Source organism: Aulonocara sp. 'chitande type north' Nkhata Bay, linkage group LG19 (assembly GCF_057382095.1).
Source record: "Aulonocara sp. 'chitande type north' Nkhata Bay isolate Kocher_YH1m ecotype deep benthic linkage group LG19, A_spYH_male_GT1.1, whole genome shotgun sequence".
Lineage (NCBI taxonomy): Eukaryota > Metazoa > Chordata > Actinopteri > Cichliformes > Cichlidae > Aulonocara > Aulonocara sp. 'chitande type north' Nkhata Bay.
Window position 1 is genome coordinate 31,318,469 of NC_141362.1, and position 25,673 is coordinate 31,344,141.

The 25,673-nt window shown below is 42.6% G+C and overlaps 1 protein-coding gene across 1 annotated transcript; it reads left to right on the forward strand.

The window, feature by feature from the left end:
• Window positions 1-71: 71 nt before the first annotated feature.
• On the forward strand, window positions 72-25,633 carry LOC147307417 (zinc finger protein DPF3-like). The gene is made up of 10 exons (XM_086274734.1): window positions 72-127; window positions 14,418-14,578; window positions 15,340-15,447; window positions 17,552-17,679; window positions 18,807-18,902; window positions 19,082-19,142; window positions 23,884-23,925; window positions 24,521-24,661; window positions 25,078-25,191; window positions 25,289-25,633. The coding sequence occupies exons 1-10, from the start codon at window positions 96-98 to the stop codon at window positions 25,447-25,449; spliced, it is 1,044 nt and encodes a 347-aa protein (XP_086130860.1). The 5' UTR covers window positions 72-95; the 3' UTR covers window positions 25,450-25,633.
• The last annotated feature ends 40 nt before the right edge of the window (window positions 25,634-25,673 follow it).

The following is a 25,673-nucleotide window of genomic DNA, read 5'->3' on the forward strand; positions in this document are numbered from 1 at the left end:
TTGGTCCACGAATTCACCCTGAGCTCCGATTGGTCAATTTCCGTAGGTTTCCCTCAGAACTGCAAGACGCCGATATTGCGTTACATTGTAGCAAAATGGCGGCTGTCATTCAGAATCCACTAAAAGCGTAAGTAATTTAGACATTGAGGAAATTGTGAATATCTACTTTGTTGCCAAGTCGTACATTTAAACTGAGCGCTAGCGCATGCCATTTCCAGCCGTGTGCATATGAGCTATTAAGCTGTCCAAATTCATTTTGTGTACTTCTTGCATGGCAAAGTAACCTCGTATAGTTTCTTTTTTATTTTTTTAATTCCGCTACATTTCAACATTTGGTTTTAAACAACGTGCGTTCGGCTGCTTGACATTTTCGCTGTACTAGCGGGGCTTTTCCTCTACACGGCTTTGCATACAACACGGGAGAGTGTCGTCTTTTTCTGGGCTGTAAATTTATTTGGAAAAAAAAACTGTCCACAACGTGCCTTTGCGCCGTTACGAATAATTAAAAAGCCGAATTTCTTCCTTCGCTCGGTGGGGCATAGCGGCGGAATATCATCGGACATTCCGAAAGTCCTTTATAGTTGGTGTGAATTGTCGACATGTCAACTTTGGCTCCTCCGAGCGCAGACGTGGTCAGGACCCGGTAAAGCAAGGGAGGAGGCATTTTGTATTTGCATGCTTGCTGGCGAAATCGACAAAAGTGACAGCAGTTGACTCCGCCGCTGAAAATAGGCTGTCACCCTGCGCTCAAATACTGCATGCACGGCCGTTTTTTGTCCCTCAACTTCAAAGAAATACTCCACCTTTCCCTCCCATTTTCTCCTTTGTTCTTCTGTATTGTTTTACCAGTTCCTACTGGTAGACGTATCACTGCAAGTTAGACACACTTGGCCTCTCGCTCCTTGTCATTTTTGTACTGCACATTGTGGTCTGTTAAATCTTTAAATGCATGTTAAGTTGCGCGGCTGTCACCAAGCAGTCCGCCTGTATTGATGTGTTATAATCACGGGACTGTGGAGGTATAGTGCAGGCTGTCTCCACTGTGCCTTTAAGTGGAGGAGTGCTGGAGATTAGCTTGGTCCAGGATCCTGGGCCCATCTGTCAGAGAGATGCTCCGACAGAGAGGAAGTGTTGGGCACAAGCAGGAGAACCATCTGCTCCTTCACAGAGGTACCCTGCCACCTCAGTGGACTGTGAGCACAAGGAGTGGACCTCACAGCACCTTGCACATCCATGCACCCCATGCTGCCATTGTTATTGAGGCATTATTACACCTAGGAAAGGATGCTGGAAAGGATGGTGTTTTTTGCACCATCTAGGGAGAAGTTAATTTTAAGCATCCAGAGTATATATGTATATGTATTTGTGATGATCCAGTAAAGTGGCCTCCTAGTAAGATAACCTCCCTGCACACAAAAAAAAAGAAATTGGGGGGGCATGTTGAATCGTTATGTACTCCTCAGTCGACTGCGCATGCTCTCAATTTTCGCTCAAACTGCTCAACAGTTTTACTCACCGGGGAATTGCCCGGTGCAATCACAGCCTCCTCCTGCTGGCACCTGAGCAGCTCAGCGAACACACTCGATGTTCATTCCAAATGTTCAATAAATAATTCCCTCCCCATCTAAACTGCTGCTGTTCTCGTACCTCACGCCTTTTCACGAGAGCACGCAGAGGTGCATTTCATGACTACCGGTGTTGGGCCATTTCTCTTGTGTCCCAGCAAGCCTCGGTATCTGTCTGCTGTCAAGCCGCTGCTTCATCTCACTGACGTTTTAGCATTCTGATGTGGAATGTCTCCTTGCTATAAGCTGTGCTTAATGAAGTGTTTCAATCTGCTATAATTAGCCTCTGTCTCGGGTTTCTGACTTCATTTCACACGTTTGTCAGATTATAATTAGTCACACTTGACACTAATTGGATGTCGCTCCCATAGACCAGTTTGACCTTTTTTTGTATTAAGATGATTCACTTCAGGGAAATGGAACTGCTAGTTTGACTTTGTGAGGATGAGGCTGATGGAGCAGGAGCATGCAGGCCCGCGCACGCCTGGTTGAGGTCTGTCGCCTTCTCTGAGCTCTGTTGGACGACAGTAATCTCCAGAATCTGCTGATTAAAATGGAGGCTGGAATATTTAATTAATAAGGGGAGCGCATAAAGCTGCTCATTAAAATTTGAGCCACAGCTGGAGTTTATCTGCCGCCTGGACACATCTTCCATCCGCAGCTCTCCTGACGTTCCACCCGCCGGATTCGTGTTGTCAGCTTTCTTGTCATTTGCTGTTGAGTAGACTTTGAGTGAGTCAGGCTTGCTGTTTATTGGTACTGCAGTGTGGAGGTGTATGGTCTGGTTTTTTTTTACCCCTGCCCTCAGCCAGACTGTGTTGTTCTGATTGGTGTAATCAGAGGTTGCTATCAGGATGCAGTCACTCTGTAGGCCCTCCCCCTACCCTTGTTATGTGGTAGCTCTTGCTTCCTGTGGAGCAGCAGTGCACCTGCAAGTTTGAGATACCTTCTAAATAGAGCACACGAGACAGAAGTTGTTTTATATCAGATTTTTGTTGTTGTTTTGTTTTTGCTCTTACATATTCTCCTTACAAGCCGGGCTATTGTAAAGCACTAGCTTTTTGTCATGACTGCAGCTCACTCGTAGCTCTCCTGCTCTCTCAGTTTGTCGTTAGATATGCAAAACGTGAGTTGACACACGCTTACATTACGGACGCAGCCATGTGACACGGTGAACCGTTGACAGGAACACGCTGATAGCGGAGGCCCCACTGGCCACAAGATTTGCTTTTGTTCTTCACCCTCATGCGCACACTCACCTTCTCTGCTCAGCTGGAAGACATCGGGGATGTGTTGTACATACCTCTGAGGCTGTGGCATGCACACAAGTCTCAAGTGTTTATGGCTAATTCTAACAGCTAAATCTGGTTTAGTGCAAATTTGAGCTCATTTTTGTGTATTTTTCTTCTGTGTCTTGTAATAGAAAACAGACAAGCTAAAAATGTAGCCAGATTGTCTAAACCAGTGGATTGCACACCTCTCTAAGGCTCCAGAGATACATTTTAGTTGTCTGTAGTTGGTCAGAACATAATTGTATTATTCAGCTGCATACTTGAAAGCTTTATCCAATCATCTAACTGCGCATGTGTGATCAGTTCTTCTTCAAACTGTTGCTTCATTCTCTGATCTTAACTCGATTATGAAAATAATGTCCAAAAATATAAAGTTGAAGTTATCTTTCAGCCAAGTCAACAGACTAGTCTCTCAGAACAAGGCGGAAGGTTGTGAATACTGAGTTGGAGGTGGTGTCTGTATGTGTGCGCGCCCCCCCACCCCTCTCCTGAGTCGCTGGACATGTGGGTCTTGTCACTCATTACAGGTGTCAGAAAGTTCTCTCACCTAAGCTGGAACACCTGCTGCTGGGGGAGGCAGGGCTCTGATGCAGCTCGTGCTGTTGCGCACACAGCTAGCAACCACCAGAAGTCTTTCACCCACTTACATGTTCAGATGCTCCACCATCCTCCCTCCTCAAACCCCCTTGCACTCCAGGATTCACTTGAGACCAACCGGCATCCTCTCCCGCCTTCATTCAACTCGAGTAATCGCAGGGGTTTCTTGGCACTAGCGTGCGCCCGTAGCTGACTTCGGGGAGCACTCGCAGCCGATCTGCTTTTAGTAAACTGATATGTCACACTATGCCCCATCGCAGCTGTGTGTTGATATCAAGGAATGCCACTGAAGCACACAGGTTAGGTTGACAGGGATTTACTGTTGGAAACGAGACACTCCGCACATGGTACACATTTGACAAATCTAATTTATGCGTTTTATTAGCAAGCCGCATGCTATTATTTTTTTTCATGAGCTAAACATTTCTCTTAAATCCTCGATGAAGCTACTAGCAAGCATGTCAAACCGCTGATCCTGTGTGGTCATGCTTTGTGGCAAATCTGTTTTGAGTCTATCCCTGTGTGAATACGCTTGTAAAAATTCCTGCACCTTAAAGCCAGAGAAAGCCCTGCTACATGTGAGAAATTTATGTTGTTTTTGGCTTTGTATGAAACGTAAATCAATCAGCTACGTCTTTATTAGGCAGGGAGCAGTAGTAATGCAATTATTCATTAGAATAAAGTCCTGTGTTTATTAGTCATGATCTGCTTGTTAGCTTTTCCTTCCCTCTCCCTTTTCATCTCCCTCACACTTTTCCACCCCTCCCTGCGCAAGCTCTGTACCTGCGACTGTTTACTCTTCTCAATCACACTGACACGAAGCCTGTCCTTCCCGGAAACTTCACACACACACACAATCTGGTTTTGTCTCAAATGCATAGCTGGACGTTGTCTCAAGGGTGGTGGCAAAGACGGAGGTAAAGGAGGAGTGTGGGATCCGAGCAGCACTGACAAATCAGCCTTCCAGCACCTCTACCTCCGCTTTAAAATTCCAGCCTCGACTCACAACCCGCAGCTCATTAGTTTCACTTCAAAATGGCCGTCCTTCTAATGCTGTAATTGAGAACACATGGAGGAACTTCATTATTTGGATGTGGGGATGTTTATACCAGAAGAACCAGTAGCTATTATTGGGCCCTCTTGGCCCTGTGATATAATAGCAAACTGTAGAAAACGCATCCAAAGTACCGTGTCATGATTTCAGAGTTGAAGCAGTTACCTTCGTCTTTGATATAGTCAAATTAGAACCTGCCCTTGTGCTAGGCACTCTGCTGAGATTAATTAAGTAGGCTAATTACCATACCAGGCGTGTGGCAGCGATTGAGGGCTTGAATGTGAAATTTCCTCCCCCATTTCACTCTGAATATTAACATTGAAACCCTCGGGGAGTGCCAAAATCTCAGCAGCACTAAGAAAAGTGGAACTAAAGTGCGAGAGTCTTGGCTGCTTGCTGGTCGGAGGAGTGACTTTATATCAGACCCCAGATTCAGTGTTTGCGTGATAATCTAACACAGTCAGCGTCAGTGTAGCTCACAGCCTGTCTTGAATCAGATCAAACAAAGAGCCCACAGAGGTAATAATATGTTTAACCTCAGGAGTGGGAGCAGCAGAGTGGTCGAACTGTTGTAAATGGGATGCATTGTTTTTTTCTCTTTCCACAAATTCCCCCTGTTGGCAAGGTGGAGACAGCAGTGAGAAGCTCAGCTGTCAGTTTGATCCCTAAATTGAACAGGGTTTGATGCTAACAGCATTGCTGGGTTCTTGGGGACTTGAATATACAGGAAACAGATAGTGTGAAAGATGCACTTTATCTTTGCGGTCTTTTTTTTTTTTTAAAGAAGCAACGTGTTTCTTCCCTTGTTTTGTTTTGATCTGGCTTTCTATCAGCTTATAGCTGCTTCAGCTAAGTGATCTGCAGCCAGCAAAGCAACAGGCCTTTATCGTAGCATTTGTACATGATGAACATCTTGGATGTCAGATTCTGCGTATGTATAGTCGCCCTTATTGTTAGCAGCACAGCACTTCTTGACCGGTTCTTCAAAGAAGCTTCCACATCAGTGTCCCAGCTGTGTCAACAGTGGTGAGAACTACAAGAGTAGATTTACTCAAGTCTGATTAGTAGTTGCACTTTAAAAGAGCATCCCCATTTTCTACAGTCTGTTTCTACTCCACTATAGTGCAAAGGCAAATATTGCATGTTTACCGGATATATCATTATTAAATTCAGTCCCACTGGTGCTAGCTGTAATATGAATTGCTAATAAATCGATCTGTTCTGTAAGAGTTGTTAAGCTTTTTTAACTTTTGAGTATTTTTAATATAGACTGTTTTCTTGACTTTTCTGTGCTCCTTTTTTGTTCTTCCACTACTCTACATAGACTGTATATAAAAGATGGATGTAGCTTGTGGGTCTTGTGGGTTGTGGCCAGCAGAGAGCGACTCCACCGATTGTAAAAAAGTATTCTGGAAGAAATACTTTGATGTTGAAATTATACTTCAGCAGTGGTAGCACAAAGGCAGTCCGTGGGCAGTCGTAGAGTGCCCGTCTACCTGCAGAGAGTGTTCTGTTGTCCATAGAGGCAGTGTGCAAAGTATGTGGTGCAACCGGTCTGTGGGCTACTCTTGATGTACTTTTGTTGGTCCATCGGCCAGCTGTGGAGAAGTTAACATACAAAGAACTGAAGTGAAACCTAGACTGTTAAAAGCAATGAAGTGTCCACTGCAGCCACAGTATGTACTTTTCATATTGTATTTTTGGCTCTGTGATGGAGTTTTTTAGACTGCCTTTCCCCGGTGAACTCCACTGTCACTCCCTTCCCTGTCTGGGTCCACTTGTCATTCATTCAGCATTCAACCAACACACAGGTCACCCACATCCAGCGATGTGCAGTTGAGTTTTTTTTCTGTGTGGAAATTCATATGCAAAAGGACACATTTGCTCTACCATATTCATGTACAGGAAACACTTTACTGCTGGGGCTATGGTCTCAATCCCTAGTTTTTGTTGAATACAATATGTTTTTATTGGCTGATTTAAATTTCTAAAAAAAAATGTAACATTAATAGTAGGGATGGGCGATATATACGATAGAAACGATATAAATTTGGCCAACGATATAGAGATTTTGACTATACCGCTCTACCGCGATAGCGCATGTTGATGATGTCATCAAGCTGTGCCTGTTTTGGTCGAAAGCAGGGGTGCCCAATCCCAGTCCTCGAAAGCTACCGTCCTGCAGCTTTTAGACGCATCCTTCTTCTGACACACCTGAATCAACTGAATGGCTTGTTATCAGGCCTTTGCCAAACTTGATGGCATGCTAAAGAGTAGGGCTGAACGATTATGGAAAATAATCTAATTGCGATTTTTTGCCCCAATATTGCGATTGCGATGCGATATGCGATTATTTTTTAAGGTCTTTGTCTTCTGTATTATTAAACAAAGACAAGCAATACATCATATAGTATGGCCAATACTATATTACATTAATTTTAAACTGTTCTTTCCTGGAAGACAGACCTCTGTTATGATGACATGAGGTGATGCATGAATTGATGACTGACATTTTTATTTAACTTCTTCAATCACAACAGTATATTTGAACATACACAATAGTTTATTTTTAGCTTACAAACATCTGAGCATAAAGTGCTGACAAGGAACCCTGGTGTAAACATTAAAATGAAAGTCAGTACAATGTGCAGATTGCAGAAATATACATAAACAAAATCAGTGGCTTTACCACACTCAGTTTTTCGACATCTGTGAACTACTAGACAGTCATTCAATTAAAAAATAATATTAAATAAATAAAACTAATAAATAAAAAATACACACATCTTACTGATCTCTGCAGTCAGTAACATTACACATAAAGTGCAAACATAATAGCAATTGTATAAACACACACACAAGCACGCCTTTAAAATTTAAAGCCATGAAATTGGACGGTCTAGCCTTCTGATCAGCGTCACCGCTGTCTCGGTGGAATTTAATAAACTCGGCCGTCTGCTTCTTGCTATCTAAAATATAACCAGACACTGGTGTAAATTCTCGACTGTCTCATACTTCTGTTTAATAAGTTTTCTGTTTGACGTTTAGTCAGCTGTGTGAAAACCAAGGAGGAACCCACCCGGGGGATTAATAAAGTTTTATTTTATCTAATCTAATAACTTTAATCTCAGCCAAACCGATTTACTCACGAACAAACAAAACACTGAAAAAAGCCCAACAATAACATTTTTAGGTTGTCTAAGTGACTTATATATTACGTTTAACCCGAGCAGCGAAACTCCGCGGTGATCTGAAAATGATGTGCCGGGAGTTGTGCCGCTCTCGGCCGCATCAGTAACCCTCGAGCTCCCGGCTAGCTGTCGAGCTGGTGGGTAGCAGACGCCTCTGAAAACGTCGAAGCACTTTTACAAATATGGGATATCTTGATAAACCGAGCAGATATTTGATGTTTACACAACTACTTTCTCGCCTGAAAATATGTTAAAAGTTTATTTTGTGACCCTGAAAGATTAGTATGAGTAATTTTAAAACTTAGTAGCGGCCGCCATTGCTGGAAACTGGAGTTTGGCTGGGCCGCGCTATGAATTCTGGGATATGGTAGTAATTTGGACAGCCTTCGGCACGTCGCTGTGACGTAATCGGTCTACAAATGCGGCCTCAGGAGGATGCAGCCCATGAATTTGGACATGTCCAGAGTATAATCGCAGCCTTTGCGGTTAGAAAATTGCACTTGATCATGTCGCGATATTATCGCAAATGCGATATATCGTTCAGCCCTACTAAAGAGGTAATCACACCATTTGATTCAGCTGTGTTGGAGTAGGGATGCATCTAAAAGCTGCAGGATAGTAGATCTCGAGGACTGGGATTGGGCACCCCTGGTTGAAAGCATCGCAGCGGCTACAACCATTAATCACGTAGCACAACATTATATACCAGGTAGTCCAACTTCAGTAACCCTGCAAACGTCACTGCTGTTTAGTTTTCTATCTTCATTTATGTTGGAAGTTGTAGCAGAGCTGTACGTTTTAATTAGCTTCAAAAATCTCTCAGTTAGAACATGGTATGAAATGTTTAGGTGGAAACTAGCGAGCTAACTTCCTGCTAACTTCTAACTCCGTTAAATTTAATAACTTCTGTTTTCATGGATGCCTGGATGTTAAACTTAATTGTTGCACCTGGTAAAGCAGCAACGCTGATGATTTTATTAAAGATGAAATAATTTTGACAGTTTTTTTTTTTTTTTTCCCCTTTTTCCCTTTTATTTTCACAAATAGTACATAATTACATAACATAATACAGTGTACAATTCAAAACCAAAAAAATAAACAAACAAACAGACAAACAAACATAAAACAAACAAACTGATAACTAAACACACAAAAAAAAAAACAAAAAAAAAAACAGCTCAGTTCCATTACAGTTTAAACACTCAAGAGAATCCTTGTAACATAATATTAGAAACATCAGGTTCCACATAGTTCAAGTATGGTTCCCACACCTTAAAGAATTGATCTGTTTTTGAATGCAATATACATGTAAGATATTCCAGTGGCACTAAATCCAACACTACTCTTTTCCAACCTTTAATAGTTGGTACTTTTTCATAAATCCATTGGAGTAGTATATTCTTCCTTGCCGCATAGGTGAGAACACAGTACAATCTCCTATTATTCTTGGATATTAATCGCCGGCTGGGGAGGCCCAGTATGAGAGACAGAGGGTCCATCTCCAATTCACAACCGAAAATCTTCTCCATTTCAAATAGCACATTAGACCAATATTCTTGCAATTTCAAACATGACCAGAAGCTGTGAGTTAGGGTACCAATTACTGTCTTACATTTAAGGCACATGGGTGAAAGGGTAGGATTATATTGATGTCTGCGAAACATAGATATGTGCATTCTATGTATAATTTTTAACTGTATTGCTTTGGTACGATTACAAACTGATATTGATTTGGCGTAACTCCAGACATCTTCCCACTCCTCATCATCAATTACTATACCTAATTCCTTTTCCCATTTGCCTTTAAGCCTCTGTGACGTCCCTGAGAGTACAGAATATAAAGCCTTATAAAATATCTTCACAGGTACCTCTTTGTCTGTTAAAAATAATAATTTTTCAACAGGAGAGACTTCATGACTCTCACTAAGGTTAGTACTATGTAAAATATAATGCCTTATCTGTAAGTAACGGAAAAAGTCATGCTTGGGGAGAGAATATTTCTCAACCATTTGGTCAAATGGCATAACTACATTATCGGAGAATAAGTCCCTCAGTCTCTGAATTCCTTTGTTCTTCCATTCCTTAAATCCTATATCAAACATCCCCGGTTGAAAGTCAAGATTATTCACAATAGGAGTAAACATAGATGTTAGCTTCAACCTTCCCTCAATTCGACATACTGACCGCCAGGCCTTAAGTGTATTAAGTGTGACTGGATTATCACAGCTCAATCTAATATCTTTAAAGTTCTTGAAAAACAATAGGTCCCTTAATGGATACTTTGAAAGAGAGGTTTCAATCCCCAACCAGATAGAGTGTGAATTATTTGTGACCCAGTCATGAATATAACTCATGTGAGTACTCAATTGATATGTTCTAATATTTGGTAAATCTAGACCTCCTACTGAACCTGGGAGCTGCAGTGTAGCCATCTTAAGTTTTGGTCTACGTTTGCTCCATATAAAAGAGCTTAGCCAACTATTCAGATCCTTCATCACTCTATTTGAAAATATAACCGGAATCATTTGGACAGGATATAACAATCGAGGTAAAATATTCATCTTAATCAAAGCTATACGTCCTAGCCAAGAAACAGGTAGGGAATTCCATCTCTCCAAATCTTGCTTTACCTTCTCGAACAGAGGGGAAAAATTTGCTTTATACATTTCTTTAAATTCTGGAGTTATAAATATCCCTAAGTATACAAAACCTGTGGGGGACCATTTGAAGGGGAAAGAAAACGGTCTAGTTGGCACTGAATTAAAGCTCCCAATTGGCATAGCCTCTGACTTAGTCAAATTTACTTTATAGCCAGAAAATTGACTAAATGTATCAATAATGTTAAGTAAAGCCGGTACTGATGTCTCTGGATCAGAAATAAATATTAAAACATCGTCTGCATATAAACTGATCTTATGCTCATAATCGATTTGCAAACCCCGTACATCAGATGCCATCCTTATAGCCTCAGCTAATGGTTCGATAGCCATGGCAAACAAAAGAGGTGACAGTGGGCAGCCTTGCCTCGTTCCTCTATACAATGGGAAACTATCTGATTTCAATCCATTAGACAAGATGGACGCCTGGGGATTATCATACAAAATTTTTACCCACTTAATGAAATTATCACCAAGACTGAATTTATTTAAAGTATAAAATAAGTAGGTCCATTCTATCCGGTCGAAAGCCTTTTCAGCATCCAGAGAGAGCACCAAACCGCCTATGTTCCTTTGCTGAGCAGCCTGAATTAGATTGAGAAGGCGTCTGACATTATTACGAGAATTACGGCCTTTTATAAAGCCTGTTTGATCTTCTTTAATAATTACAGGCAAAAGAATTTCGAGTCGAGTAGCTAATATTTTAGAAAGTATCTTCCGGTCCACATTTAGAAGAGCTATCGGTCTATAAGAGGAGCAAGACTCTGCGCACTTCCCCTTCTTCAAAATAAGAGAGATATTAGCTTCCCTTAGAGTCTGAGGTAATCTATTATGCAAGAACGAGTAATTAAACATATTAAGTAACGGCTCTATTAACAGCTCACTAAATTCTTTATAGAATTCACTACAAAAACCATCAGGTCCTGGGGCTTTGCCGTTCTTTAAAGTTTTTATAGCATTTAGTACTTCCTCTCTAGAAATGGGAGCATTAAGGGTAGTCTGTTGTTTATTTGTTATAGTAGGCAGACTAAGCCTGGAAAAGAAATCCTCCATTAATTCCAGTGCATTAACTGATTGTTCAGATGTATATAGTCTACAATAAAATTCTTTAAAAATGCTATTTATAGTTTTACTATCATATACGCGCTCATTCTGAGCATCACAAATAACTGTAATAAATTGTGTTTGAGATCTTTTCTTGATAAGGCATGCCAAGTATTTTCCAGGTTTGTTTCCATGTTCATAAAATCTTTGTCTAGTAAACGTAAGGTTAAGCTCTTCATCTTGCGTAAAAAGGCTATCTAAAGTTGATCTGACTGCAGATATCTCTTGTAGTAAAGCTGGGGTTGGGGAGTCAGCATAAGTCCTTTCTTTTGTTTTAAGTTCTACCATTAACTGATTCTGCTTCCTCACTTTTTGCTGCCGCTTACTGGTTGAGTAAGAAATAAGAATCCCTCTAGTGTACGCTTTAATAGTTTCCCACAGTAAGGCGGAGTCATTTGTTGACTGCAGATTAATGGACAGGAAGTATCTAAACTCAGTGTTAAAGTAAGATATAAATGTATGATCCTTTAAAATAATTGTATTTAACCTCCAGTATTTTGCTCTGTTTGCCATATTTTTGAGAGAGAGATCGAGCATTACATTAGCATGGTCTGAGATTATAATACTACCAATCTCACACGATAAGACTAAGTGCAATAACAACCCCGGTAAAAAGAAAAAATCAATCCTAGTATGGCATTTGTGTGGTGCGGAGAAAAAAGTGTATTCTTTATCTAAAGGGTGTTTTATTCTCCATACATCTACAAATCTCAAGTCTTCACAGATAGAATTAAGTGCCTTAGCTTGTGGTGAGAGAGGCGAAGGTTTGTGGGGGAGCCTGTCAAATTTTGACAGTTTTTAACTCTGTGTTCGTTTGATTTTGGGACCTGAAGGGACGGAGTTTTGGACCCAGATTACTCCGCGAAGCTTCTCACTACGGCAGCCGTAATGCTCTGACGATCCATCAAGCAGTGCGGCTTACCAAAGTTGTACTAAAACATTTTTTAACAGATTTCTGCACGCAGAAATCGGTTCGAAGTCAGTAAGCACAACCAGAATTCATACATAAGGCACACTCTCGATTTTTGAGAAAATTAAAGGATTTTAAGTGTGGAAAATACGTTATACAGAAGAGCAGAATATATCACGATATATATCGTTACCGCACGTGCTTCAAATTATATCGCGATATGAATTTTAGGCCATATCGCCCAGCCCTAATTGATAGCGTGTCCTGTCAGTACCAATTTTTGTTGATCCCAATTTTCTTTCTATGAACCTTTCGCGTAACTTTTTTTAGATTAAAAGACATTAGTACACGTTACAGTTTTCCCCAAACTGCAGCAACTTCCTGGATCTCCTCTCATTTAAACCCCTGACAAAAAAGTGCTGAAAATGAGATGCACCTTTACCTACCATGTTCTATCTTACCAAACAAAAGCAAATGCAATAGATTTCACCAGGTGTGAATTTTGTGTCTTCACTCACAGTGAAGTGAGTTTACTCTGATGACATCTTAGCACACGGCTGTGAGTTTGCACGTGAATTGCTTTTTGCTCATGTTGTTGTGCACGAAACAGTCCGGCTTCTAATTGGACATAAGTGAGATGGGTCAGGGGTAGGGATGGGTATTGATAAGATTTTAACGATTCCGATTCCATTTTCGATTCTGTTTAACGATTCGATTCTTTATCGATTCTTTTTAAAAAAGGAGAACACTAAGGTCGATTAGCTTAGAACTTTGTTTTATATCTTCTCTTTGAACAAGATAGAAATTTAGGAGTAACATGGCCTTACAAACCCAACAGTGAGATCTTAAGAGATCCAGCCTACGGCTCTTCAATGGGGTGTCACAGGGTCCCCAGGAAAAAAAATTGTAAATGTAAAATAATAAAATAAATATTCTTCTGTAGCAATAACAAAGTGTAACATAAATTATTCTGTAGCAATTACACAAGAATATCCAGTAATGTCCCTGCCTACAATTAAACACATTCACTTACCAAAAATCGGGGCATCTGCTGTGGCAAATGGGTGCAAGGCTTTGACCACAAACTTAGTCACTGCTCGGTGACATTCGTCTATCCTGGCCTGAAAGGAGACGCTACCGGTAGACTGCAGCGAGAACTGCCAGCGAGCGCCAGCCAGACTCTGTCTGTCTGTCTCATCGTGGTCACCTACATGTACAGTAATGGCAGGTCTTGTAATAAGGCAGATCGCGCTAACATAATATGCACTGTTAGTTGATTATTTACCTGCCGCATTAACGGGAGAGGACGTGCAAACGTTACCGCTGCTGCTGGGTTGAGAGTCACGAGTCCGGAGCGGAATTAAAAACACGTGTCATCGTGTGTTTTGTGAGCAAATGCTTTTGCATATTCGTAGTGTTTCCTCCCTTAAATGAAATATCTACTTTGCAAGTATTGCAAGTTGCCCTGTTGTCATCGGTTCTCATAAAGTATAATCAAACTTTTGAGCGTTTGAGCCGCTTAGGCGCCTTGTTTCCTGCCAGGTAAATGACGCTCCGCAACGTGGTGACGTCATTCGGGGCGACTGGAATCGATAAGGGAATCGTTTGCAAAAATGGCAAACAATTCCAAGGAATTGAAACAGTGGGAACCGGTTCTCAACAAGAACCGGTTTTCGATACCCATCCCTAGTCAGGGGTCAGCATGCTAGGATTGGACCGATCCTGGTCCCTGACTGATCAGTCGGTGCATCTCTACAACACGGTGTGTCTGTTTGCACATTGTCTGTTGTCCCCCTAGAGTCAAAATGAATGATAAAGCAGAATGTGCTTTAAGGCAAGCATACATTTTGATTGATCGCTTGGTATTGTTTGAGCAAGTAATGTTCGTCACATCCACCCCTTAGGAGTCCCATGTAGTGAAGGTGTGTTTTAATACTCGTAGGTTAAAAACAGGAGTTCATTAACCAGCAGGTGATGTCATTTACAATTAGTTAAAGTTAACCAACCATATCTACCCTTGTCATTGATCTTTGCTTATTTTTGACAGGTTGGGCGACCAGTTTTATAAAGAGGCCATTGAGCAGTGCCGCAGCTACAATGCCCGCCTGTGCGCTGAACGCAGCGTCCGCCTGCCATTCCTGGACTCTCAAACCGGGGTGGCCCAGAACAACTGCTACATCTGGATGGAACGTCACCATCGCAGCCCCGGTGAGTGAAAACACCCACACTATGCATGCAAAAAGAAAGAAGACTTGGATCAGTTCGACACGGTTTTTAGTGTTTCCATTATTACCTGGTACCAGGTACTTTTCAAGTACCTACTTGACCGGGGTTCCAAGGGATCCGAGATGATCCGAAAAGGAGACATCAACAGACTGAATTCCACCGATTAGATAGTCAGCGACGTCACTCGATGAGTCATGAGAGCGTCTCCTTCATGAAAATCAAAACGGCGATCTTGAAGCCCAGCAGTGAGAGAAATGGCTACACAAAAAAAGTTTGACAAAAAGCCACAGACCGAGCAGCAGTTATGCCATCGCCTCGACTTCCTCCTTTGTTGTGGCATTTGTGTCCCAAACAAATGATGTCATGGGACGTTCGGTCACGTTACTGTAATGAGCCCTACGCATATTCGGTGGAAAACGAGTCGAGCCAATCAGAGTATATACTAATGGAAAAGGGGTATTAGTGGTTGGGAGTGACAAGTAACCTTCAGCTAAAAGACATAAAATACATTATTAAGTGCTTTTTAGTGAAGTTTAGGGAACAAAACTACTTGGCTAGGATTAGTAAATGATCATGATTTGGTTTAGTTTGTTATGGTTTGGTGGTTTGGAGACTGTCCTGTCAGTGTCAGACAGAAAAATTGGTGCAGGCATAGAGAAAAACAAAACGTTTGAAGGACTTTATGTCGAAACAAACAAATTGCCATGAGACTTGAATTTTCATTCATGGCGTCCATTCTACAGGTGTTGCAGCCGGACAGATGTACACGTACCCCGCCCGCTGCTGGCGAAAGAAAAGACGGCTGCACAACTCCACAGATCCCCGCCTGGGCATTTACGGCCTCCAGCTCGGTAAGACCCTGCAGCCTCTTCTCGGCATGTCACCTGCCCACCGCTCTCTGCTCCACTCAGCTTCTCCTCCCACTCAGCCGGCTCCCCCTCGATCTCCACCCACCTCCTTCAGCTCATGTGATTACTGGTGATGATCTGGAATAATCTCACTAAAAGCATATCAGTCAGTCTCAGCGCAATGAGCAGAGCAGGCTGCCAGTCATTTTTCAGAGGATGAAATGTGGCTGTGTTCACCACGGCTGGTAAACTTGTTTTGTGAGAAGTAGAACATGTAATTAGATTTACCGCTGCTGGGAGCAGCGAGACAGAGTTTGGCCACTGCAGACAGTATTTAATAAATGTTATGGAATGAAGTTTGGTCTTCTCTGACTGCCACTTGAAACAGCTCACTCAACACATTTACCCTCTCTATATTCTCACTCCATCTTATTTTCTACTTGCCACCTGCCTTGCTGATTGGGTTTGTCTCGTTCTCTCTGGCAACTCTTTCATCTTTCTCTCCCTGTAGCCTGCCACGCAGTGTGTCTGTGTTTGGTGGCCAGTCTTTCTCAACACCGAGTAACAGGTCCATTCTGTGCCCAAAGCTTTCATACCCACTGGGAGGTTACACTATCCTAAGGAATAAACACAGAAATGCAAGGTTACATCTTTCTCTTTCAAGTAGTTTCTGCAAAAAGAAAATGGCATAATGTTTTGACAGAAACCTCCAAGATTGTGGTGCTGTGTTTATGTGTTTTGCATGTTAGAAGGAAAAATTGTTGGGATGTTGAGGAAGCGAGAGAGAGCGAGAGAGACTGGAAAGAGAAACCAAGATGTAGTGACAGCATGTGAACAAAGCCTTTGTTTCCTAAACACATCCCATTGTAGCCTATTGTTTTCCACTGAGCTTGTGCTTGCAGAGACCACACCACCACCCTGCTGTCCCTTCCCTTCTCCAATAAAAAGTGGATTGGTATGCGCTGTGTGTGAGTGCCCATCAGAGGGGAAACGTACCCCGATTTAACCTGGCGTCTCTTATATGGAGCACATTGTACAGCTGGCCAGAGGTGGCCAGCTCAGGGCAGCAACCAGAGTCTGTCTCACTGTCTGATGGTGTGCTAGAGGGACTGGGGTTGCATGCAGAATCAGCTCCCTGCTGCAGGCTGCTGCCGGCTCTATTTTTAGCCCCCCCCAGCTCCCATCGGTTGAGAGAGGGAGGGAGGGGGGTTGAGGGGGGGTTGTCTCGTCGCGGAGAGTTGAAAGTCAACGTGTGCAGACACAATGGTGAGGGGCTGCTGCCACATGGTGGAAGGGCCAATTTTTAAGAAGCATAGAGCTTTCTCCCTCTCGTACCTATCTCTTTGTGCCTGCCTCTCACCTATGCAGTCCTGCTGTTTCAGGTCCTACGTGCTCAATATTCTGCAAAAGCTGGGGCTTTGAAGTATGTCCTCTTCAAAGACCCACAAAGCAACTGGATGATCATGAAGCTCTCTGTAGAGGAGATTGTGCAAATAAGATGTGTGGATCCGACTAGCTGTCAAAGCTTTTGTTTGTTCTGCTTTGTCTGCTCAACCTGCTCGCCTCCTACACTGTTTGTTTAGATCGTCAGTGTAGGAGGAGATATCTGCATGTGTTCAAGTTAAAGTGATAAGCCACATAAGTACATTCCTGTGTCAGCATAATGTCCGCATAGGGCAACAGTACCGAGAGCTCAGTGACTGTGCAGTCTTCCTCAGAGCCAGTACATGTATGTTTTGTTTTTTGTTGTTTTCCAGCAGTATATTGTTGTGGAAAAATGGCTGTGATGACACATTCTGCTGCAGGACAAAGAGATGATAAGCATTAGAAAAAACAAATGCTACACCAAATTGCCACATGCTTTCATGAGTTCTAGTAAGAGTGGAAGAGAAGGAAGATAATGGAATTATGCTGATAAAAGCTGCTCATGCAGGTCACAGTTTGTGACACTGCTGGTTCCTATCGAAATTATAGTGCTTGATGGTGATACACTGCACATGCTGTGTATTAGCACTCTGACGTTTTCACTTAAAGCGCACAGTTGACAAACACTAAGCCGGTGTTGTGATGACTCATCACATGTTGCCTGTTATTTGTCTTCATGCAGACGGCGGTCTCATGTCAAAGGACACGTTGCCGACTCAGAGCACTACACTGGAAGCTCTGCTTCGTGGAGAGGGCCTAGACAAGAGGAACGCCTCCAAGAACGACGAGGAGAGCCTGCTGGAGATCCAGGTGGGTCCAGTCAAACTGCGTGTGGATCAGTGCGGTTCATAGCATCCGGTAAACATTTTAAAATGTTAATCTTGTGTGGTATCAGTTAAACGATCGAAGGCCTTGGCACTCACAGTGATGTTTAGTGCCCCAACTGGTTGCCAAGGCAACCTGCCAAGTTTTTTCAGCTGACCTGTGGTGCTTGTTAGATGACTGTTGTCTCGCTGAGAGGCATTTTAGGAAAAGGGAAGGTATAGAACTTGAGTTTTCAATGCAGTAGCTCTGCCTGTGAAAAAAAGTCAGTATCTTTATTGTTTCTTGTTGCAAGTCAAAAGCAGGTATATCTCCTAGCATCACACATTCCACTAAAATACTCTTGTGGAAACATTCATATTTATGGAAAGAGGGTGCTTGGAGCATAATGGCCAAGTCCTTTCAGAAGGAAATCTTGCCACTCTGCAGCCGCTCTGGTAATACTATTTTGCGTGAACAAGACCAAAGCCCTTTCCAAATAAATGAGGAGAGCCATAACTTTCAGTAGTCACAACAACTGCACGTATAAAGACATTGAATCTTTGGGGGGGGGGAAATGTGCTTAAAGTGTTTTGTTAATGCTTCAAATGTTTGTTCTAAACTAAGATTTTGAAAAGCTGTATAGCTTTGTTGTTGGGATCGAAATGAAAATGGAGATGTATTAAGATGTCAAGGTTAGGGCTGAGGGCATTGTTGACCCAAATCCTCACAGGCTTTGCAACTGATGTGATCAAAATCAAAACTTGAAATGTGCAATTCACTTGTATTTTTATTTTTTATTCCTATTTATTCTATTTATCCCCTTTGTATATTTTATTTATATTCGTCTCTGTATTTATATATGTGTGTGTGTGTGTGTGTGTGTGTGTGTGTGTGTGTGTATATATATATATATATATATAACAGTTCTGTAACTGTAACTTTGGTCGGTGCTGTGCTTTTTGGAAGTCGAATTTCCCAGAGGAACCCACCAGAGGGATTAATAAAGTTCTATCTTATCTTATCTTAAAATGTTGCCTCATCACAGTGTTTTTATTTATTTCCCCCCCTTTCCTCTAGCTAGCTAAGCTCTAATCAGTACTGATCATCCATTACTCTATCTCTCTCTGTCCCAGAGGGTTCTGGAGGCAGATGCAGCAGAAGATGCTTTCAATGACGATGACGACTACGAGGTGGACACTCCCAAGCGGAGACATCGGGGAAAAGGAAGAGTAAGTGGCTGGAGAAACGATGATGGACACATACTGGAGATGCAGTTTAGAAAAATCAAAAAAGTCAAATCACAGTTAACTCAGGCTGATCTTTTATGTGTTACGTCTGTATGTTAAAAACACAGATTCCATAGCAGACAGTCTCATTGAATTTATTTATTTTTTTTGCCTTTCTTCAGGGTCGGGGTTCAGGTCGCAGGAGGACAGATCTAGATGATGATAAGCCATATGTCTGTGATAGTAAGTCGAGACAAATTCTTAAATCATTTAACCGTCATACAGATGATTTGTAGATAATCTGCTGAATTCTTTTCTTTCTTCTTCTTCTCATTTTGTTATCTAACGTTGTAACCTTGTACAGTCGAGACTAACAGTTTCCTAGAGTACTACTGTTTACACTCCTCACTGATAAAATAAATTGGACAGGCTTTTTACAGAGTCAGTTTGTATTTTAGACCTAATTGGAAGAATAATGTTTAAGCCGCTTTCACACTTTGCTCATGAGCTCATGTGAAAAAAGGAGCAGGTAATTGTTTGATGAATTCTGTGAGTGGGCATCATGTGTCCTGCCTCCTACACCCTCTATCCGAGCTCTGACCTAAACCAAGCTAGGTATTTTCAGTAGCGAGAACACGTCTGATGCAGAGATTGTCTTGCTGTGTGTGAGAAAGGATAAGAAAAAGGCTTTCCTTGGTTGTGAGGCTGTTAAGAGCACCTACAGATCAAGATTTCCTCTTCAAAATTCTGTCATGGTCAACAGCAACCCTCAAAGTCAGTTACCAACAATATAGCTAGACTTCCATCCATCCATCCATCCATCTTCATCCGCTTATCCGAGGTCGGGTCGCGGGGGTAGCAGCCTAAGCAAAGAGGTCCAGACCTCCCTCTCCCCAGCCACCTCCTCCAGCTTGTCCGGGGGAATACCAAGGCGTTCCCAGGCCAGCCGAGAGATATAATCTCTCCAGCGTGTCCTGGGTCTGCCCCGGGGCCTCCTCCCGGTGGGACATGCCTGGAACACCTCGCCCAGGAGGCGCCCAGGGGGCATCCTTGCCAGATGCCCGAACCACCTCAGCTGGCTCCTTTCGATGTGGAGCAGCAGCTGCTCTACTCTAAGCCCCTCCCGGATGGCCGAACTTCTCACCCTATCTCTAAGGGAGAGGCCAGCCACCCTTCGGAGGAAGCTCATTTCCGCCGCTTGTATCCGCGATCTCGTTCTTTCGGTCACTACCCACAGCTCGTGGCCATAGGTGAGGGTAGGGACGTAGATCGACCGGTAAATTGAGAGCTTCGCTTTTACACTCAGCTCCCTCTTCACCACGACTGACCGGTGCAGCGTCCGCATTACTGCAGCCGCAGCCCCAATCCGTCTGTCGATCTCCAGCTCCCTTCTCCCATCACTCGCGAACAAGACCCCGAGATACTTGAACTCCTCCACTTGGGGCAGGAACTCATCCCCGACCCGGAGTGGGCACTCCACCCTTTTCCGGCTGAGAACCATGGCCTCAGATTTGGAGGTGCTGATCCTCATTCCCGCTGCGTTACACTCGGCTGCGAACCGCTCCAGTGCGAGCTGGAGGCCCTCACCCGATGAAGCCAACAGAACCACATCATCCGCAAAAATCAGAGATGAGATTCTGAGGCCACCAAAGCGAAAGCCCTCCGCCACTTGGCTGCGCCTAGAAATCCTGTCCATAAAAATTATGAACAGAACCGGAGACAAAGGGCAGCCCTGGCGGAGCCCATCACCCACCGGGAACGAGTCCGACTTATTGCCGGCAATGCGAACCAAGCTCTTGCAACGGTTGTATAGGGATTGAATGGCCCGTAGCAATGGGCCAGACACCCCATACTCGCGCAACACCTCCCACAGGACGCCCCGAGGGACACGGTCGAATGCCTTCTCCAGGTCCACAAAACACATGTAGACTGGTTGGGCAAACTCCCATGCACCCTCAAGTATCCTCGAGAGGACAAAGAGCTGGTCCAGTGTTCCGCGACCAGGACGAAAACCGCATTGTTCCTCCTGTATCCGAGGTTCGACTAGCGGACGAACCCTCCTCTCCAGCACCCTGGCATAGACTTTCCCGGGGAGGCTGAGGAGTGTGATCCCCCTGTAGTTGGAACACACCCTCCGGTCCCCCTTCTTGAAGATGGGGACCACCACCCCGGTCTGCCAGTCCACAGGTACTGCCCCTGATCTCCACGCAACATTGCAGAGACGTGTCAACCAAGACAGCCCTACAACGTCCAGAGCCTTCAGGAACTCGGGGCGGACCTCATCGACACCAGGGGCTCTGCCACCAAGCTAGACTTGTTAAACTTTAACAATTTTGTAGGTTTGCTATTGTACACCACCACAGTGGACTTTACAATTCGTCCTGTCTGTGTATCAGCAGTCACATCATCAATTAACACCAGTGACCCAATACTACCAGCACCTCTACATGCCCTACTATAACATTATCTCCACTACAGCTGACAGAAAGGGATGGGAATTGATAAGAATTTAGCAATTCCGATTCCTTTATCGATATTACTTATTGATTCGAATCCTTGTCAATTCTCCCATTGATTCTCATTGGGCTCTCACTAGCTGTGCTTTCAGAGTTACTGCCATCATATCAAAGACATTACATTCGTGCCAATTAATTGCATGTCGTGTGATCAACTGTTTGTGCGTGTTGGATGCATTTCCTCTCTTTGTTGTGAATAATTTATTTCACATATTACACAGAACACTTTTATTAAAAGTAATGCAGTACATTACTTAATTAAGGAGAAAATAATTCACTATACTACTTATAACATTACTTTCATGTTGCTCTGTAAAATGACCTGAAGCACACTGTCTGTTCATTATCATTAAACAATATAAACCTGAGGCTACAGCCCAACACACAAAAACAAATCCCTGTCCTAATGAGGCCACACATATGATCTTTCTTAGTATTTAGGTATGAACAGAAAGCAAACAGCACAAAGCAAAAATGAAGCACAAAGAGACTTCAAAGCAATTGCCACAGTGATTTTACGTCCCATGAACAGGTAGAAACGGAGGCTGCAGCTTGACGGCTCATCCTTTTGTTACCTGAGGAAGTTTAGCGGCGACTGACTTCACCGCTGCTCCCAAATGACGAATTACTTGACTCCAGTCCTGGGCTGGGATCGTCATTCACTCGGCTTTAGCACCACTCTGGGTTTTTGGATAGCTTAGCATTAGCATGCTGTCTGTACAGCTGCTTGCTAAGACCGAAGGTGTGTTAACAGTTTAATACAGTTACTTCTGTCCTGGATGCACTTTGCTCTTTACCATTACACTCTTGTCCTTTAGTGCAATAAAATTAAAAGTAATGTCCATATCCACTCTTTAAACTGCTCAACTATTTACCTCCTCCGACAACTGACATCAGCAGATTGTAGCGGAAGTGCAAGAACTGATAAGTGGGATCTATAGGCGGGCAGACTAACAATTCCGAGGAATTCGACTGCTAGGAGCCGGTTCTCGATTTCCATCCATACTGATAGATGATGTGGATTGCTTCAGATCATGAGTTGTTTGTCTTGTTCTCCATAGCTTTCTGTTTCAGTCAATCTGGTGCAAGTTGACCTTGATTTCATCTGTAGAGATTTTTTGTTTCAGAACTGTGCAAACTCTTTTCGATGTTCTCTCACAAAGTCTAATCTGACCTTTGTAATCTTGAGTGTAGTGCAGCCTGCGCTATTTACGATTCATGAAAGCGTTTCATGGTCGTAGATCTTGATAACGATGTGTCTAGTTTACCTCCTGACTAGATGTGAAGCTGGTTTTCTGAGCTATGGAAATAATTCTGTCATCATGTGCTTTTCTGTGTTCTTTCAGAGGTTTTGGTGTTGCTGAGCTGCCAGTACAGTGCATTCATTCTTTTGAATCATGCACCAGATTGTTGATTTGGCCACTTGGAAAGTTTTTCCCATCTCTCTGAATGTTTTTTTTTTTTGGGGGGGGGTATTTCAGCCTCATGACTGCCTCACTCACTTGCATTAACATCTCATTTAAAATCACAGTGGAACAAAAAAAATAGAAATTTAACACTTTGAATGAGCTTCCAATATTATATCCAGGGCTGCACATAAGTGGTCCGCAGGTGCGCATTTGCTGTCAAAATGAAAGACGCGCACCAGATAGGAAGTTGCAACGCGCGTTTGCGTCCGTAAGATTTTCTGGAGGAGGACAGACATTTGTTTAGAACTCTTAAAGATGTCGAAGAAGCTCCTTTAAGCAATTACTTTGGTGCTCCTCCACCTCCAAAGAAATGTCAGGAGTCTGAACCACAAAAGAAGCGCGTATTCTCGGAAAAGTGGTTGCAGGAGGTGAGCTGGCTTCAAACAAATGATGAACGCACAGAGATGTGGTGCAGAATGTGCCGTGAAAATCCCACTCTAGCAGACAAAAACAGTGCTTTTTATATGGACGCAAACGCGCGTTGCAGCTTCTTATCTGGTGCGCGTCTTTTATTTTGACAGCGAATGCGCACATGCAGACCACTTATGTGCATCCCTGATTATATCTGCTTTCTTATTAGTCATAAAATAACAAGACAAGTACTTGTCAGCCAATTATCCAATTACCAATGAGACCATGTATTGAAATGGCTGTAATTCCTAAACAGTTGATGCACAATTGTTGTAAAACCTGCTTATTTTAAACCTGAATGTTTGCACTTCAACGACATCTTGATTGTTTAATTTAAAATCCACTCGGTGATGGTGCACAGAGGCAAAACTACAAAAAATGTGTCTTTGCAAAACAAATTATGGACTTAACAGGATAAAACTTTGTGAACTACTGCGACTGCAGTCTTAGCTATTCTTGTACATGCAAGTTGCATGTGGAAAATCCAAGTAAGGGGTATTGGATTTGACTCCATTTGCTGACTCTGTGTGGAAAAACACACCCTCATCTTTTCTCTTTCTTCTTGTGTTTTTGTCTTTTCTGTTTCAGACAGATACAAACAAAGGCAGAACTCCAAATCTTCAACCTCAGGTACGTTGATTTGTTGTTCTGACTGTAGTTCTGTAGATATTTATTTTGATCGGTTGTTGAGTGGTATTGTTGCAAGAGTTGCCATTATAGATTTAGCCCTTACATTATGTTATTTTTCTCAAGCTGAAAGGTGCCCTTGGTGCTTTGAATCTGAGCCACGGTTATTATGATGTGTGGCTTGGTGTTTTATTTGACTCACTGTTGTAATCAGATCTTAAAGTGCTGGTGCCAGAAGTAGAATAGTTAGCTCCATTAGATAGAATTTCTTCCATTTTCTTCTATGCTCAATGATGCTATCAGTCTGCACTTTGTTGTTGCCTATAAAGACAAAAGGGTACATACAAATATTTTGTAGCTATGTTTCTTTGACATTATTACCATCTAAGCAGATGCTCTGTGGAATTTTAACTCAAAAGCTTTGTGAAGGTCTCTATGAGAACCAGCCATAATCCTAAAAACAAATGGCCAGATGATGCAGGGGGGAAAACACCTGCCCAACTCCACGTTTAGAAATGCTGTGTTCCCAGAATTATATTTATATAATGAAACGCAGCCACAGTAGTGAGACTGATCATCTCCCCTGTGTTTCTTGCAGTCTGTGCAAAGCGCTACAGGAACCGCACAGGACTAAGTTACCACTACACCCATTCTCACCTGGCAGAGGAGGACAGAGCCGGGGAAAGGAGCACAGTTGCCTCCCAACCCCCCACTGCACCACAGACTGACAGACACAAACGTAAGTAAATGTGACACCTGTGGCTCCTGTTTAGGTTCCTCTTTTTTAACACTTTAAGTTATATTTAAGTTATATTCACCCCGATTATTTTGCTTCTTGTCAACCCTGTTCTGGTTATATTTTAAAGTTGTTGTTTTCTTTTGGGGGGGGGTTGTTTTGTTTGTTTTTATCCCAATGCAAAATCCTAATCCTTTTTTTAGGTGTAGACAAATGTAATTAAATTAAATGTAATTTTATTTAATGCAATTAAAATTGTAGAACATTTTTTTCTGCAAACTGGCTTCTTCAGGACAAATGTCACCTGGTTTTCACTTAAGTTATATTCTGTTTGTATAAGTTGTATAGGTACCTAACATAATCTGGGTTAAATCAACTGTCATTAAAACTTTGATTTCTTTCTGGAAATTCCTGTTTAGGTCCAAAGGGTCCAGGTGGGACCAGCATTCCCAACAGTTACTGTAATAAATGCCAGGGCTCAAACAAGAAAACGGGTAAATCTGTGTCTCCCTGCTCAGCCTGCCAGTGCACAAGTATGTTCACATATATCTTTGCATGATTTATTATGCTGTGATGATTGCCATATGATTTTCTTTCTTGACTCTGTTGCTCTCCTGTCCGGTGTTCCAGCTGACTGTGGAGAAGAGAAGGAAGACGGGACTTTTACTGGAGCTGAGGAGCTCTTCGGCACCACCTCAGAGAGCGACACTTCCACTTTTCATGGCTTTGAGGACGACGAGCTGGAAGAGCCGGCTGCAAACGGCAATGGGATACCCGGCCGTCACAGATAAAGAAAATCTTTTAGATTTAAAGAGAAATTTTTTTTAATATGGATTAACCTCTGGCAAAAATCTGCTGCTTCTTTTTCAATGTTTTTTGTTTTTGTTTGTGGAAAGCACAAAGTGATGATTTCAGGACAGAAATGCAAGCAAGTGGTATTTTATCTACTGAACATTGTTAATTAATTTATGAACACCTTCTTATATATATATATATATATATATATATATATATA